General features: G+C 38.6%; 1 protein-coding gene across 4 annotated transcripts in view; it reads left to right on the top strand.

The window, feature by feature from the left end:
* The window catches only part of asxl1 (ASXL transcriptional regulator 1), a 113,538-nt gene that overhangs the window by 9,479 nt on the left and 85,035 nt on the right, over positions 1-19,024 (top strand). For 2 of the 4 annotated variants that reach the window (XM_043710513.2, XM_043710511.2), the window contains exons 2-3: positions 2,507-2,589; positions 4,516-4,518. The exons of 1 other annotated variant lie outside the window; for it this stretch is intronic. In XM_043710513.2, the coding sequence (XP_043566448.2) occupies positions 2,507-2,589; positions 4,516-4,518 (86 nt within the window). Of the gene's footprint in view, positions 1-2,506; positions 2,590-4,515; positions 4,549-19,024 lie in introns of those variants that run through there. One more of the 4 variants, XM_043710516.2, reaches the window with a different exon arrangement.

Raw genomic sequence — 19,024 nt, 5'->3', positions numbered from 1 at the left:
AATGGTCTGGAATTCCTTGAGCATTTTAGCCCCCTTGCTGACTTCCTTCCAACATGCCACCTTTTTCAAATAAATTTGGCAGTTTGTCATCTTTTTAGTAGTGTTTTCTGATAAGTATTTTTAATAATTAACTACTGACATTACAACACTCAAATAATAAATGTAGTAAAATGTTGAAGTTTTTTTAAAGTGAACTCATTAGGTCAGGCATATTTTGTGTAATAGGTGTGCAGTTTAGAGGAGATTCCTTGATTATGGAGTCCCATGTCTACTGCAGAATGACTATCTTGTCAGCAATATTTTGGTACTGAGATTCTTTATTAACTAAAATGTTTGTTTTCTTTTTAAAAAAAACTTGAGGTTGTTTGAATTTTTGTTACGGGAGACACAGTGATCTTGTTTCAAGTGAAGCAATTATAAACATAATTTATGGGTTTACTTCCGCCAACCCATGAATTGTAATCTGCATGTTGGACAAATGGAACTGCTGTTCTCAAAGCACTGTTGAGTTAAATTGCTATAGAAGCAAACTGAAGTATTGGCTGATACTTCACTTGTTGCTAATGAAATGCAGACTCACTAGCTATATAGCTGAGAAGATTGCAAACCAGGAGCGATAATTAACTCTTCCACCCTGCTTTTAAGATTTGACTCTTAACATATTGCTCAATTCAATCCATGCCTTAGTGTGCATGTTATTTTGTGCTCCCTATCATTTCAACCACATGGGAGATGTGTACATATAAATTTACCCCTATCACTCCGGGGAAGTACCTCACTTATATTAGGGGCCTCCCCTCACTGAACCGTTCATATCACAAACGCAATCTTAAAAAACATGTTAAATACCATATGTGACAGCATTCCATTTAGGGTTGTGTTCTAATATATCTGAAACTGAATGTTTTTCAATAGTAGTTTCGTTACACAGCTGGAAATAATATTCTGAAATAACATAAGATTTCTATCTTGCATGAGGTGCAACCTCAATTATTTGTTTACATCAAGAAAGGGAATTTTTAAAAAAAAAACAAGGTAAAGGCTGAGTGCACATAACTGGTTAATCTACATCAGATGGATTAATGCTTAATTTAAAACCTTTCATCAGAACCTACGTTTTTGTTATTCACCTTTTGTCTTACAGTAAGGGCAGTATGAAATCGCACATTATTTAGTTTGAGTAACTACAGTTTGCACAGTAGGATCAAGATCTGTCAAACTTTCAGGTTTTTTTTGACAGTTTCACTGCTAGCATCAAAAGTTTTAACTAGTAATACACTGACTGTTTTGATAGAGAATTGACAATTGGATATCTATTTGCTAATGTTTGTTGTGCATTTCTTAAGTCACAGTGAACTATGCCAAGCTACGCACGTAGGATTTAATAATGTTGATTGAAGGTAGAATGATGAACCGTGCTTATGAATTATAAGATCCTGTGCTGTTTTAAGTAATTCAGATGTGAGAAATACTGCAAATGGCTAAATGTTTTGGAATGGAGTGTGTATCTTCTCAAGTTCATTTAGCTGCCTTAGAATAGCAAAGCTCCTGACATTTTGAAAGTTCATATGCTAAAGCTGCACTCAAATACTTCCATAATTGGCAAGTTCTAATCTAAATTTTAAAACATATTCTTCTAAATTTGGGTTACTTGTGTTTAAAATTGTGCAGAATTGAATCAAGTTGCATTTTTTTAATTTCAGAGTTTTGCTTAGTTTTCTATTTGTCTTGGTGAGTTATTGTGCTGTTTTTGGTGTAGCATTGTCAAAAAGAAAAGGAAGCTTCCAGATCTAAATGTTAGTGATGGAGAGATCCTTGAAATCAGTTTAGGGGTAGTGCAGAAGTTGGATTAAGGGATGTGTCAGTTGAAGATTTCATTATCTTGTGACCACAGATGTTGAGTTTGCAGATGTGAAAGTCAGGATTGTGCTAACTTGTAAGGCTTTCTCAAAGTTAATCTAGCACCATTTATCACATTGGCTTGTAGTTGAAAAACAGTTATTTGGGCCAAGTATCAAAGCATTTCCTTTACTTGTTCTTCTGGAGATTGTATTGTATATATGTTGCTGCTTTCATGAGGGGTGAACTGAAAGCATATTTCTGTGTACCTGTGGTGGTGAATTTATGTCTGATCAAAGGACAGGTGATAAGCTGAGCCCTGTTGTCTCCATGGCAGAGACGTATTTTAAATTTAAAACATTGGCTTCATTTCTAAGTATATATTATGACGAAGATTATTTTTCAGTGCATTATGCATTTTGTCACCTATGAATTATTTTATTGTCTTCAGCTTTCAGAAAATATTAATTTACTAAAAAAGTCTTCCTATAGACTGTATCTTAAACAGTAATGTGGCCATAGTCTGCAAACTGACTGTAATTGTTTTAAAGTCCTTTAGATTAAAGAACCTACATCACGTATATTGCTGCACATGATCTTTTCTTTTCAACCTTTTTGTGCTGTCAGGTAATGGTTGACTTGGATTTCAGTACATATCTGTCCACAGGTGTTGGAAAATTACTCAGATGCTCCAATGACCCCCAAACAGATTCTGCACGTTATAGAGACTGAAGGACTCAAAGAAATGAGGTCAGTTGTGGTGAATGGCTTTGCTAGGAGAATGTCAATGGGTTTTTTTACTATAAATTCTGAATTGGAAAGCAGAACAGAGTCCTATTTAACCCAGTCTCCCTTCTAATCTAGATTAATAGATGGGAATCATTTGAGGATTTTTTTCCTGACGAGATGAATCCCAAAAATGTAATGTTTAAAGTCTTTTCTTTTCCTTACATGCTGTCATTGGTCAGTTGGTACCGTACATTAAATCACCTTGATGTCCCAAGTGTGTTTTGCATGCGCTTCATTCTGCTAGTAGGTAAAATAAGTAGTATTTAATGAATGTCCCAAAGTGTGTAATCCGAGAAGTAGATCCTGAGCAGTAAAAGAAAAGTTGTTTGTAATTCTGCTAAAAAGATGGATTTCTTGTTTGCTTTTGAAAAGGGTAATAGAGAAAGATAAGCAGTTACTGAGAGTTTTTGGGAGCGGGGTTAAAGCTGTAGCATTGTGGGAAGGGCGTGAGTTGGAAGACAGAATGGACTCTCAAAACATTAGAGGCAGTCACAAAGTAGATTGGAAGTAAACTTGAGAGATTTTTGAATGATAATTTAATATTCAACACAACAGTCCTGTGGAAATCATTGACAGCAAGAATAGTGGGTGTGTGAAACTTAGTATGGGGAAGGATACATGTGGTAAGTGTTTTGGATGACTAGGAGTATGGAAAGACTTCACAAAGAGGATGTTGGAAAGGTCAAACCTAGGCCTACATCTAAAGACCCACATCAATAACTAATAAAAACCTATCCATGCCTTAGCTCTCATGTCAGTTTTGGTTGAAGTTTGAACCCCAGTTATGGAAAGTGAGTTCAACATTCTCTAAGTGGAATTGTTGTAGGCTACCAACTCCAATTTGAGTTGTAATGTATATCAAAGACTTACTTATTCACTTGAAAGAAAAGCTTCGAATCATCCTTTTTTTTCTCTGTCACTTTTGATTTTTGTTCTAAGGACGTAGTCAAAACAAGTTAATATTTGCTTTCTGTCCTTTTCTTCCTTATGCCTCAGAGAAGGCCGTTAATAATGTAATGCCACATATGTGTAGCCAGTTACAGCCTGGCTCACTTCCATTTTAGCAGGCGTTTGTACTTAATTTTTATCTTGATAGGAAGGAAAAAAGGCCAAGAAACACATACTTTGATATAACATACTTCTCAAGTGTCTAAAAATAGTTCATGTACAGTTAGCTACTGATTTGTAATGACACTTGTTGATTGACAAGTAAGATCAATGGAGATTTCTTCTGCCCAAGGCCTCCAGTTTATGGTGAAGAAGTCAAATTCTGTTCATTGCATGGGATTCTGGAACTCCTTACTGGGATTTTGAGGATTACATTATACAGTTCCATGTGTGAAAATAACTTTGATTAATATGTATTAGTGATTTAAGTTTGACATTCTATAAGTTTGTCCTGACAATTAACAAGGAAGAATTTTAATCTCTAAATTTTATTATGAAGTGTTTCTTATATTGTTGAGCTCAGTATCTCTACCCAATCATTTCTTAGTTGCTATCTTACTGTTGTAGACTAGAATCTAGTTAAAATAAGAACAAATGGGAAAAAAAAACGGATTAATGCAAGAAAAATTTAAATCGTTAGTTGTTTTTAAGTAAGCAGTTCTTGAATTTTTTTGAAAAACCAAATTGAATATATTAATATTTTACTGGATACAAGTTAATGTCCCTTTGTTCTGTGGCTATTTCATCCTAGGGATATACATTGTATAGCAATATCTTTATTTTCTTTTTCATATGTATGTTTTGTGATGCAGTGACTATAGGTTAATGTCCATTTTTCCCTCCTATGGAATGTTTTATTCCACAGATCTATATTGTATCGCACTAATTGTTGTTTTTTTTTCCTTTTCATGTCCATGTTTTGTGACGCAATGGCTATAGAAGGTAAGCACCAATTAAGCCAAAAATATGCAGGTAAACACAATTTTGTGTGAATCACTGTCAAAATAATAGAGTAAAATTTTGTTCAAAAATTGATTAAGTTGTAATTATTGGCACGAATAGGAATACTTTGGCAGCAGGTGATTATGATTGCCCTTATAGTAACTGCTGCTTTCTATATATGTGATTTGTGGTGTTTCTCCTAAGTCATTACATTGTTGGCATAATTTAATGCATTCAATTATCACGCCAGTGTTTTATACTGACTGACACTCTCACCCTCCTAAACACATTATTCCAAAAAAAAGTTGAGACATTTCAGTTTACCTGGTATGTATTTTACTTGTATTCACTTTATTATTACAGGCTTGTTTACTTAGTGTAAATATTAGGCTTATTGGTTCTGGAGTGCATCTAATGTTGCATGCTTTTACCATTTGGAAGAAAAACCGCCTCACTGAGCAGCTGGGCACAAAGTTACTGTTGTATTTCAAAATAAACCTGAAAGCTGCAATCCTTAGCAAGTTTTAAGGTTTGTAACTCAGGTTGAGGTTCTGGATGTCAGTTTGCTGCTGAGCTGGAAGGTTCGTTTTTTGATGTTTTGTCACCATACTAGGTAACATCAGTGAAGCACTGGTGGTATGGTTCGTTTTTCATTTGTGTTTAGGATTCCTTGGGTTGGTGATGTCACTTTTTTCTTTTCAGGGAGTAGTAAATGGGATCCAAGTCAATGTGTTTGTTAATAAAGTTCCAGTTGGAGTGCCATGCTTCTAGGAATTTTCACGTGTGTTTCTATTTGGCTTCTCCCAGAATGAATGTGTTGTCCCAGTCGAAGTGGTGTCCTTCTTCCTCTGTGCGTAGAGATACTAATGAGAGTGGTCATGTATTTTTGTGGCTAGTTAATGTTCATGTATCCTTGGTGGTTAGTTTTCTGCCTGTTTGTCTAATGTAGTGTTTATTATAGTTCTTGCAAATTATTTTGTAAATAACATTAGTTTTGTTTGTTGTCTGTATAGGGTCTTTCAAGTTCATTAGTTGTTTTAGTGTGTTAGTGGTTCTGTGGGCTACTGTGATGCTAAGAGGTCTGAGTAGTCTGGCAGTTATTTCTAAGATGTCTTTGATGTAGGAGAGTGTGGCAAAGGTTTCTGGATGTGTTTTGTCTGCTTGTTTGCCTTTTTAAGTGTTTTGGTAGTATTTATTTGTTAACAACATTCATTGCATATATAGTATGAAAAAAATGTTAGGACTTTAAAATGTTTGTTTTGCAAATCAAGGAAAGTGGGGCATTTTGTTAATAGAACAAAGAAAATTTACAGCCCAGGAATAGGCCCTTTGGCCCTCCAAGCCTGAGAAGATCCAAATGGACTGTGAAATACATCCAGGGAAGTTATTTGGGTGGAACTGAGAAATAAGAAAGGGATGATCATATTATTGGGATTGTATTATAGACCCCCCCAATAGTCAGAGTGAAATTGAGAAACAAACTTGTAAGGAGATCTCAGCTATCTGTAAGAATAATAGGGTAATAATGGTAGGGGATTTTAACTTTCCAAACATTGACTGAGACTGCCATAGTGTTAAAGGTTTAGATGGAGAGGAATTTAAGTGCGTACAAGACAATTTTCTGATTCAGTGTGTAGATGTACCTACTAGAGAAGTTGCAAAACTTGACCTACTCTTGGGAAATAAGGCAAGTGACTGAGGTGTCAGTGGGGGAGCACTTTGGGGCCAGCGACCATAATTCTAGTCGTTTTAAAATAGTGATGGGAAAGGATAGACCAGATCTAAAAGTTGAAGTTCTAAATTGGAGAAAGGCCAATTTTGACGGTATTAGGCAAGAACTTTCGAAAGCTGATTGGAGGCAGATGTTCGCAGGTAAAGAGACAGTTGGAAAATGGGAAGCCTTCAGAAATGAGATAACCAGAATCCAGAGAAAGTATATTCCTGTCAGGATGAAAGGGAAGGCTGGTAGGTATAGGGAATGCTGGATGACTAAAGAAATTGAGGGTTTGGTTAAGAAAAAGAAGGAAGCATATGTCAGGTATAGATAGAATAGATCAAGTGCATCCTTAGAAGAGTATAAAGGCAGTAGGAGTATACTTGAGAGGGAAATCAGGAGGGCAAAATGGGACATGAGATAGCTTTGGAAAATAGAATTAAGGAGAATCCAAAGGGTTTTTACAAATATATTAAGGACAGAAGGGTAACTAGAGAGAGAATGGGGCCCCTCAAAGGTCAGCAAGGCGGCCTTTATGTGGAGCCACAGAAAATGGGGGAGATACTAAATGAATATTTTGCATCAGTATTTACTGTGGAAAAGGATATGGAAGATATAGACTGGAGGGAAATCGATGGTGACACCTTGCAAAATGTCCAGATTACAGAGGAAGAAGTGCTGGATGTCTTGAAACGGTTAAAGGTGGATAAATCCCCAGGACCTGATCAGGTGTACCTGAGAACTCTGTGGGAAGCTAGAGAAGTGATTGCTGGGCCTCTTGCTGAGATATTTGAATCATCAATAGTCACAGGTGAGGTGCAAGAAGACTGGAGGTTGGCAAACGTGGTGCCACTGTTTAAGAAGGGTGGTAAAGACAAGCCAGGGAACCATAGACCGGTGAGCCTGACCTCGGTGGTGGTCAAGTTGTTGGAGGGAATCCTGAGGGACAGGACGTACGTGTATTTGCAAAGGCAAGGACTGATTCGGGATAGTCAACATGGCTTTGTGCATGGGAAATCATGTCTCACAAACTTGATTGAGTTTTTTTGAAGAAGTAACAAAGAAGGTTGATGAGGGCAAAGCAGTAGGTGTGATCTATATGGACTTCAGTAAGGCGTTCGACAAGGTTCCTCATGGGAGACTGATTAGCAAGGTTAGATCTCATGGAATACAGGGAGAACTAGCCATTTGGATGCAGAACTGGCTTAAAGGTAGAAGACAGAGGGTAGTGGTGGAGGGTTGTTTTTCAGTCTGGAGGCCTGTGACCAGTGGAGTGCCACAAGGGTCAGTGCTGGGACCTCTATTTTTTGTCATTTACATAAATGATTTGGATGCGAACATAGGAGGTACAGTTAGTAAGTTTGCAGATGACACCAAAATTGGAGGTGTAGTGAACAGTGAAGAGGGTTACCTCCGATTACAACAGGATGTGGACCAGATGGGCCAATGGGCTGAGAAGTGGCAGATGGAGTTTAATTCAGATAAATGCGAGGTGCTGCATTTTGGGAAAGCAAATCTTAGCAGGACTTGTACACTTAATGGTAAGGTCCTAGGGAGTGTTGCTGAACAAAGAGACCTTGGAGTGCAGGTTCATAGCTCCTTGAAAGTGGAGTCGCAGGTAGATAAGATAGTGAAGAAGGCATTTGGTATGCTTTCCTTTATTGGTCAGAGTATTGAGTACAGGAGTTGGGAGGTCATGTTGTGGCTGTACAGGACATTTGTTAGGCCATTGTTTGAATCTTGCATGCAATTCTGGTCTCCCTCCTATCGGAAAGATGTTGCGAAACTTGAAAGGGTTCAGAAAAGATTTACAAGGATTTTGCCAGGGTTGGAGGATCTGAACTACAGGGAGAGGCTGAACAGGCTGGCGCTGTTTTCCCTGGAGCGTCGGAGGCTGAGGGGTGACCTTATAGAGGTTTACAAAATTATGAGGGTCATGGATAGGATAAATAGACAAAGTCTTTTCCCTGGGGTCGGGGAGTCCAGAACTAGAGGGTGAGGGTGAGAGGGGAAAGATATAAAAGAGACCTAAGGGGCAACTTTTTCACGCAGAGGGTGGTACATGTATGGAATGAGCTGCCAGAGGATGTGGTGGAGGCTGGTACAATTGCAACATTTAAGAGGCAATTGGATGGGTATATGATTAGGAAAGGTTTGGAGGGATATGGGCCGGGTGCTGGCAGGTGGGACTAGTTTGGGTTGGGATATCTGGTCGACATGGACGGGTTGGCCGAAGGGTCTGTTTCCATGCTGTACATCTCTATGACTCTAAACCTGTCGGTCAATTCCTAAGCATCTGTATCCCTCTGCTCCCCACCTACTCGTGCATTTGCCCAGACGCATCTTAAATGAATCTACCGTGCCTGCTTCTACCATCTCTGCTGGCGACGTGTTCCAAACGCCCACCACCCTCTGTGTGAAGTACTTACCGCGTGTATCCGCCTTAAACTTTCCACCCCTCACCTTGGAAGCATGACCTCTCGTTATTGAATCCTTCACCCTGGGAAAAAGCTTATCTCTATCCACCCTGTCTATACCTTTCATGACTTTGGGGGGGACCTGACTGAGGTTTATAATCTCCTTTTTTCTAATGAAAATAAACCTAACCTAACCTACTCAACCTTTGTTCATTGCTCGCACCTTCCACACCAGGCAACATCCTCGTAAACCTTCTCTGCACCCTCTCCAAAGTGTCCACATCCTTTTGGTAATGTGGTGATCAGAACTGCATACAGTATTCTAAATGCGGCCGAACCAATGTCTTATACAATTTTAACATGATTTGCTAAGCTCTTATACTCAATACCCCGTCCAATGAAGGCAAGCGTACTATATGCCGCGTTGACCACTCTATTCACCTATGCAGCAACCTTCAGGATACAATGGACCTGCATTCCCAGATCTCTCTGCCTATCAACTTTTCCCAAGGCTCTTCCGTTCATTGTATAATTCACTCTAGAATTGTCTTGCCTAAATGCATCACCTCGCATTTTTCTGGATTGAAAACCATCTGCCACTTTTCCACCCAACTCTCCAGTCTATCTATATCCTCCGGTATTCTCAGACAGTCCCTTATGCTTTCTGCTACTCCACCAACCTTCGTGTCATATGCAAACTTGCTGATCATACCAACAGTGCCCTCTTCCAGATCATTTATGTATATTACAAACAACAGTGTCCCCTGTGGAACACTACTGGTCACCTTTCTCCATTTCGAGAAATTCCCTTCAACTACTACTCTCTGTCTCCTGTTGCTGAACCAGTTCTTTATCCACCTAGCTAGACTCAAGAAGATTTAGCTGGTGTGTACAGAGATCTTATTTAGATGTTATGAGACTGGTACATTTGCGTTTCCAATTTAATAACTGCTGAAAAGCGAATGTGAAACTTGACTGTTCGTTAGCTGGGAAGACTAACTCTGGAGCATAGTAAGACTCCCTTCCTTCAAGGAGTCTCTGTGTATTTTAACTGTTTCTTACTTGGTGTCAATTTGAAATAGAAATGCTGCATAAAAATAAAGACAAGTTTTCATATATTAGGATTTGTATTTAACATGGCAAATAAATTGGATAACAGATTTAAGGCTGGCTAGAGAACAATCTTTGAAAATGACAACTAACTTGAGTCATGTGTAATGTCTTCTAAGAGTTTTAATTCCTTATTTTCTTTGATCACTAATCTGATCAGACCAGTTGTGTTTGATTTGCTTGCTTTGTGTCTGTGTGCGCATTGAATTGAACAAGACTACTTAAAATGCTGATTTCTTCATACTAAATTGTTGAGTATGAAGTTTTTTTGATAAATCTCAACCCATAAAGGGAAAAAAATTAGTGTCTTTATTCATGATTGGCAACATAATCAGACATACTGGTGTTATGGTTTTTGTACTGTAGTACAGTTACAGTTCTCCTTCAATAAACTCCTGCTTAGAATTTAGTACTTTCTTTGATATAATACAGTCAATTAGTGAGGATGTTTTTACAATTGGTAAAAGAATAGTACTGGAGAAAATAACGGGACTCGATGTTGACAGACTTCATTGGAATCGTGGCTTGCATCCAAGAATTTTAGGAAGTAGCTGTTGGTTTTGATCTTCCATGGTTTCCTTTGTTAGACCAGTTAGAAGGGAGAGTATGTCACACCTTATTTCACCAGAAGACACCAGAAATCAAAGGCTAGTTCGGCTGAGATCAGTAGTAGATAAAATGCTGAAATCAATTTTAGCGACAAGGCAAGAGGGCTTTTGTAAAATCAGCAAATGTTTAGGTATGATGAATACAGATTATAAAATACATAATAATCTTTGGCAAGTCATCTGAACTAATGCTGCAGTTAATAGAGTCATAGAGATCCACAGCCTAGAAAAAGGCCTTTTGGTCCATCATGTCCACGCTGGTCAAAAATAGCCACCTGACTATTCTAATTCCATTTTCCAGTATGTGGCCCATAACCTTGTTTTTCTTGGCATTGCAAGTGCACATCTAAATACTAAAATGTTATGAGGGTTTCTATGTCTACCACTCTTACAGGTCGTGAGTTCCAGATTCCCATCACCCTCTGGGTGAAAAAGACTTTCCTCACATCTCCTCTGAATCTTCTGCCCCTTAAGTCTGTGATCCTAGCTAATGATTCAACCCCCCCCCCAAACAAAATCAAGGGCAAAAGGTTTATTTTATCCACCCTATCCATAACCCTCATAATTTCATACATTTCAATCATGCCGCTCCTCAGTCTCCTCTGCTGTAAGGCAAGCAACACCAGTCTGTCCATTCTCTCTTCATAGCTGAAACTCCAGCTCAGGCAACATCCTGGTAAATCCTTTTGGACCTTTTGCTACACTATCACATCCCTCCTACAATGTGGTTTCCAGAGATGAGCACAATAATAAAGAATTAGTGGATCTAGAGCATTTGTATTTTTCAGTGTGTTAATTTGGTTTGAAGTGGTTACACAAATTATGACTCATTGATTTGGTATCATGGATTGACAAAGTAAGCGGCTTTTTTTCGGGTTGGCAGTCTGTGATGAGTGTGGCACTCCCAGGACCTGTAGTTGAGCTTCAACTACTCACAAACTGAGTGTAATTTAAACTGGTTCAATTTGCTGATGTGAATGTAAGGGAAGTAAAGATTGAGAAGACCTGTAGACCACTATTCATATGTTGCATTAGACAGAAAAAGACTTCAAGATTTACAAGGGTTTTATTTAAATTTATAGTTTAGCACAAACCTATTCCACCTTTCCCAGTCAAAAAGTTCATCCACCGCTTGGGAAAGATTCACCTCTTTATTTTCTAAACACCTTGGTTCAGAGATGTATTATATACCTCCTGGAGAAGGTGGGACTTGAACTCGAGTCTTCTTGCTCAGTGCACCCTATTACTGTGCACAAAGGCCCTCGAGCTCAGCTCTTTCTTAAATAAAATCAGCATCAAGTAAGAATTCAGCTTTTTTTTTTCTTAATCCAGTGATATTTTAGCACATCTATTTTTGCTAGTATCAAATTGCCCTGTTACTTTTTCTTCCTTCACCACCAAACCATCTGTGTCTCTAATTAAACAAAACTTTTGTTAGAACAGTCCAACGGGACAATGCAACAACAACAAGTGAACAGAGATAGGAAGAAGGGAGGGGACTTAATTAAAATGCAGTTGTTGGGGAGAAGATCTCAGCTGGTTTTTATATTTTCTGATTACCCTGTTCAGAGATGTTCTTGCTTACCTCTGGAACAGGTGGGACTTGATCCTGGGTCCCCTGGCTGAAAGGTAGGGACGCTGTACCACAAGAGCCCTTAGGAACTCATCGTGCTCTCCTTCCATGGCTGTCCTCTATACCAGTGGTAAGATTGCTATTGGAGGAATCCTCCATAACTATTGCAGTACCAGCTTTCCACAAAGCTACTGTTAACATGTATGCATTCACTTTGCTGTTCAAGTTCATAGTTCTGCCCTCTTGAAATCATTGTCCAGTTCATGATTCTCTCAATTCAAGTGTATCATTGATACAGCCTGGGTCTGCTGCCTGCATCATCATCACTGTCCAAATCCACTGTGCCGTCGAGCAATGTGCAGCAATATTGCATATCAAATACTCCTCAGCAGCAAGGTTTTTTTTCAGCAGTCAGGCTGCTGCAGCTTCACTTGAGAAGGCTGCATTGGCTGCCAAATCCAATCTCCACTACACACCACATAATGAAGAAAGTCCACCAGCTGCCACCACACTCAACATCTTCCTTAGTGTCTGCAATTGATTCTGTTTTTCAAACCATCTGATTACCCCCTGCAGTAACCTTGGGTTCTGCGTTGATGTCCTCCTCCATGAGCACCACATCTGTGACATTGGTGATGACTGTGCCAGTATACTCAGTAAATGTATTATTGGAACCAAAACCAAAAAGGTCTCTGAGACCAAACCCTCCAATTCAGCTGCTGCATTGCTATCATCAATAAGTATTAAAATTAAGTTTTATTGTCACATGTACTCAAGTACAGGAACACAGTGAAAAGTTTACATGTTGCCTCTCATGGCACCATCTTGGATATCAAGTACCTAGATACAAAAAGGAAAATAAAAGTTCTATTACTTTAGTGATTCATTGTATGTTAGAAAATAAAAAAATACAGTTAAAAGGATAAAAATTACAGTAAGATAAGCAGATTACAGATCAATATTACATTGCAGTAGATCAGTGCAGGAGCTTCCACATGTAGTCTGACTGGTCTTGCAAGCTGCTGACCGCCCGCATTGGTCCCCAGTCAAGCAACTGGCTGCAGCCCTCTCCGCTCTGGCTCTGAGCTGCTCTGCAGTACTCCATGCCTCCAGTCTGCTTCACTTCAGCTCTCAGCCGCTGTGCTCCATGCCTCACCACAGTCTCAGTTTATCCAGGCATTGTCCCCACTGAAATCCTCCTCGTTTTGCATTCCTTTGACACTGATGTAAACTTCTACCCCACTTTGCCCTTGAGCCTGCAAATTTTGAAAGAGTTTGATGAGATAAAGGAAGATTTGATGAAAATGGCAACCGTTCTTCAGACAGATTCCTCAAGTATTCAAGTATTCTTGGAGTTGTCTTCAAGTGTGGCTTGTACCCTTTCTGCCAGCTTAACAAGGCCTATGACTTCCCCTCTCCGCCAAAAACACAGCTCTAGAATGTGAAGTATGGTGACCATCATCTGCTGTCAATCAGTTCTGAAGCTGTTCTTTTGATCCTCATTTCTAAAACTGGCAGTAGAGGGGCTGGGTGAAAGTGAAGACTGCAGATGTTGGAGTACCAGAGTTGAAAAATGTGGTGCTGGAAAAACACAGCAGGCCAGGCAGCATCCGAGGAGCAGGAAAATTGACGTTTCGGGCATAAGCCCTTCTTCAGGAATGAGGGGCTGTAAAAGGACAGGTTTGCAATGGTCAAGCACATATTGAGAGATATGAGGATGTTCAGTTGTTAAGAATATGTAAAGCATGTGGATAGATTTTGATACTTGGAGGCTATGTGGATCATGTGCAAAGGTAAGATTAATTTAGATGAGGGCATCGCAGCATTCCTTTAGCTAATATGTTATGGTTGTATTGAATGAAGTAGGTTCATTCAATTAAATGTCTTTATTTTGTGTGTTCTTAATTATTTTGTGTACCTATTTTTTGTTTTGGATTTTTCCAAGTTTGTCCTGAAAAATTGATTCACTAATTTTCTATGTCTTTATTCTCATATACACAGATGAGATCTATTTGTCTTAGGTGAACTCATTTGTACAAATGCACACCAGTTGCTGCTGTTGTGTATTCCTGACAATTGTTATTGCAGCACCTTGCGTGAATTTTTTCCTCTTGTTAGTTCTGTCAAGTCTATATCCATATAAGAATACTGTTTTACAATATCTATCGTGACCGAATGTGAGGCTTTTATAAACAAATTACAGGAAGCATAAAATCTTGAGACTTGCTTTCAAAAGCATGAGTTCATTAAAACCAACCTTTTCCACCATTCCTTATACCTTCGTATGATACTTAATATGTCTACATCCTGTTTTCACTTCTATTAATCATCTTGGGTTATTCACATTTGAAGGTACAAATGTCAGTTGGTGGAGCAAGAATTTGGGAGATCTTTATGTATGTTATGAATTTTAATTGGTACTCTGTGCACAAGGATTTGGAAATTTTTGCCTTAACATGCTACAATTTGATATTGAAAATTACTGGAGCTTCAGTTGCATGAATTCTGGAATTTCGTAACGTAGCTTACGTCCGAAATAATTTTGTTTTATATTGCATCAACAATGTATATGTAAGCTATATGTAAGCATTTCTTCCCTAAATATTTAAAATTATCTGCATCAGTCACCATGTACATTTTAACCTTTTTTAGCCATTTAGACTTCAAACATAATTATATATTTAAATTAAGTAGACATTGAATCTCTTTATTCTAATTTTATTTGAGTGCAAAAAAGTGTGATTTGGTCTATTGGTATGCATGTTTTGACATGGTATATTGATACCCAGATCTACCTTGCCATCACCTCTCTAGGCTCTTCCACTGTTACAAAATTGTTTGATTGCTTATCTGGCATTGTAGTGATGAGCAGAAATTTCTTCCAACTTTAAGCAATGTTTTCAGTCTCTTCTCTACACTTCTTTCTCTCCCTATCAAATTCATCCCTCTCACTGTTGAGAAGTTTGTGATTAAATCAGTCTGTTTGCAACCTGGTGCATCCAATTCCATGTTTATGCCATTGCTAAATCCGCTTTATTCTACTTCAGTAAAATTGTCTGAATTTTCCACTATCTTATCTGCTAAAACGCCCTCATTTATTCCCTTGTTAGATTGAGACTTTTCTATTCCAGCATATTACTGCTTGTGTCCCACATTGTACCCTTCATAAACCTGAGGTAATGCAAACCTTTTTGGTGTTTTATCTCACATCATTAACTGTTCATCTATCGCCACTGTGTGTCTTACTCCAAGTAAGTAACATTTTGCAAAACCTAATGGAATGGAACTGAGTTTGCATGAAATGTGGGTGTAGGGTGCTGATGGAGAAAAGATGTTGATAGTTCAGATTGAGAGAATATTCTCACATTCTGATTGCTTAATTTGAACAATCAACATCTATTCTCCACCAGCACTGTACACCCATTACCACTACATCTCTCCCACCCCACAAACTATGGCATAAGTGCTGTCCCCTCCACATTTACTTCAGCTTTGATGAACAGTCATTTAGACTCCACGTTAACTTGCTCTCTTTCCATGGAGGCTGTCTGACCTACTGTGATCTCCACCATTTGTTTTCAGTACAGATTCTAGCATGTGCAGCAATTTGCTCTTGAGTTTATATGTAGAAGGACGGAGATGACGATGAGGCTTGGATTGATAAGTGGCCAGTTACATTTGTGCCAGGCAACAATGATCCTAACAAGAGAGCATCTATATGTCTTTGATATTTACTAGCATTACTATTGCTCGTTCTCGTTCTAAATTCTCGTTCTAAAGCCTTGGAAATTATCATAGATCAACACTGAGCAGTACTGAACTAGGATGCAAGTTATGTGACTGTAAGACTGTATTAGAGTTAAAGAATCCTGCAGCAAGTAACTCCCCATCTGACTCTCGAAGCCCATCTGCAAAGCAAAACTGTGTGATGGAACATTCTCCACTAGCCTGAAAGGATACAGCTCCAACAATACTTAGCTTGGCATCATTCAGAACTAAGTTGTCCATTTGATTGATAGCCTGTCCGCTGCCTTAATGTTTATTCTTAGCACCACAAATGCAGAGCCACAGCTCTGTGTATCACCCTACAAGTAGCACTGCAACAACTTACTCCTTTGACAGCTCCTTCCAAGCCTGCAACCATTGCCATGTAGAAGGACATGGGCAGCAGATGCATGGAAACATTATGACCTTACATGCACATATCATCTCACTTGCAATTGTAATGGAATTGCATCACGTTCCCTGGGTCAAAATTTTGGAACATTGTTCTTAAAAGCATTGTGTACGGACTGAGGCAGTTCAAGAAAGTAGCTGACTACCTCCTTCTTGAGGACACTTGGTGTTGGGTAGCACCCATGTTGCTTAAATGAATAGCAAAAAAAAAATTGTGTGCAATGGTTATTGATTCACTCCGCTGTTATGCGTGATGATGGGCACAGTGTAGAATTCAGCTTAGAAGCAAGGGAACACCATGCACCTGTGAGCCAAAGGAATTGTCACAGAAAAGCAGTAACAGTTGAGGTGGGGAAGAGCCAGGTGACTTAGTGTTTGTCTGACTCCCATATCTATTCACAGTCAGGAAGACTGGAATGGGGTAGAATAACTACAGTTTAGTTGCATTAAATGCAGACAAATGAACAATCAAGTAATATTTACTACGTTTCCACTGGCAAGATTTTGCTCCCCTCTGGCTTCTTCCAGTGTTACTTTAAAGTCACCAGCTGTTGTGGTACCTATATTAGAGGGATTTTACACACTTTTGGTTGAATATGTCAAATTTGAGGTGGTGGATGGGCAATTTGCACCCTCGCTTTTTGTTCTGATTTTGATAAGAGAGCAAAATTTTGAATGTTTTCCTTTTAAAGTTAGTAAAATACTTAGTTTTCAATGAACAGAGGAACCTTGATTATCCGGCATTCGATTATCTGAAGTTTGGATTATCCGGACAAGATTGCATGGTCCCGATGCTCGGCTAAACTATGGTATCTGAACATTTGATTATCCAAACAAAATACTCCCTGCTCGTGTCATTCAGATAATCGAGGTTCCCCTTTATAAGGAAAATATAGTCACGTCAACTAATTCTGTGTAACGGAAGTGACTGCACAAATGACCTTTTTGTTTAAATATGTTACAATGATTGAATCGCCAAAAAGTGGTTATTTGTATGATTTTGGAGCATTGAGCTAAAATAGTATGTCATTGCAAATTCTCTCTTGGTAGACAGGCTACTGTTTGCTTTTCAATCTGTTTGCAACACAACAGCCAGTTGTTCCGGTTTCACAATTCTGTTTCAGTAACACTCAAAAGCATGTTTTCAGTATAAGATGTTGGTACAGGACAGGAAACTTATTGCACTGGAAAATTACTGTCTTGAGATAAAATGCTTTATATATATATATTTAGCATTGCATGAATTCGTCGCCGAACAGTGTTCTCACAGGAGTTCCTGTTGCTATTAGTGAAACTTGGCAAAATGCTTTGATCAAATATACCACATAATAAGGCAAAATATTGTTTATTTCAAAGGTAAATGTTACAAATTTTGGTAACAGTGTTCAAATTGTTATCAGTAATTCTCAAGTGCTTTGCAAGTGTGTAGTAATGGCAGGATTTGAATTTTTGCTTTGCAAAACGTTAGACATCTCTTGATGGACCTAAATATTGGCTATGTGGAAAATATCTGAAATGCTCAATTTTGTTTTCCTTTTTAAAGTTAAAGTTGTCTTCTGTCAGACATTTCAGTAAGGTTCAGTAAATGTTTTAGAGATGGAAATGTGTTGCTGGAAAAGCGCAGCAGGTCAGGCAGCATCTAGGGAACAGGAGAATCGACGTTTCGGGCATTAGCCCTTCTTCAGGAAGAAGGGCTAATGCCCGAAATGTCGATTCTCCTGTTCCCTAGATGCTGCCTGACCTGCTGCACCTTTCCAGCAACACATTTCCATCTCTGATCTCCAGCATCTGCAGACCTCACTTTCTCCTCAGTAAATGTTTTAGACAGGAGTTGCAATTTCGAATTACCTTCTTTCTGCAAATCAGTTATTACATCATATATTATGCACTCACTTTAATTTGAGTGTGGACTTGTTTATTTTAAGTGCATAAATGCCTCTTTCAATAGCACAGACTAATTTAATGTTGGGTGTAAAGGTGATTCTACTCCACTGATCTTTAATCTAAGTTTCAATAGTAAGATTGATTTTCAGCTCATTTCTATCCTCTCCGGGTGATATTTTCTCTCCAGGTTTTTTTCTTACTGTTTTGATAATTTGTTCGATGTTTGTTTCCCATGCTTGGTTGCTCTGAAGGCTAATAGACCAGGCGAGCAGTAGTGATGGGGTAATTGGCTCTCTTTTTAGCCTCTGTTCAGGTGGTCGCAACAAAATTTGTTCTGGTGATAGTGTTCGATAATTAATTAAGTTTGCAATGGAGGATGGGAAAAATTTGTGGCTGTAAGAGCTGCTATTTTTTTAATGAGGTATTTTAGGTGTTGGAGGTGATTTCCTCAAATTCCAGGAGCACCAATTCCTGTTTTACAAACTGTTGCGTTGTTTTGGAACTTTGGGGAAACAGATCAAAACAATGGTACTTTTAAAAGGAGAAAGACAAAAGACAGTGACCACATGGATAGAGAGGGAGAGAGAGAGAAAGAAACTACACTGCAAACTGACACAGCAATGAATATGCATAGTTACTGTCTTTTGTATTTGAGTTTGTGTATCTCTGGATATCTGAGTGCGTCTATGAAAAATGAACAAACAGCGAAATTCACAACTCACCTTGGAGAAATAGTGTGGGCAAGCTCACAGCACAGGAACAGATAAGTGCATAGTTTTTTTAACGTTGCTGTAAGTCTAAGAATGAGTAGGGTGGGTTCATTCTTTTTAAATGTTTTATTGAGATATTCTTGTGATTAAATTTCAAAAATATAAACTATAAGTACGAAGTTAGCCTGGAACATGTTTTTTTGAGCAAAAAAAAGACTGCTATTTTCTGCGTCTGTAGATTGTGTAGGAGCAAATATGGCCTTTAGTAGTAATAGAGTGATATGGTCGCCCTGTTGAATTTGGGAGTTTCGGGA

This window comes from Chiloscyllium plagiosum, unplaced genomic scaffold (genome assembly GCF_037043375.1).
Source record: "Chiloscyllium plagiosum isolate Xiang-an unplaced genomic scaffold, Cpla_swu_hap1 HiC_scaffold_15, whole genome shotgun sequence".
NCBI classification, from domain to species: domain Eukaryota; kingdom Metazoa; phylum Chordata; class Chondrichthyes; order Orectolobiformes; family Hemiscylliidae; genus Chiloscyllium; species Chiloscyllium plagiosum.
Note: the sequence above shows the minus strand (reverse complement) of the source record. Positions and strands in the feature narration are given on the sequence as shown.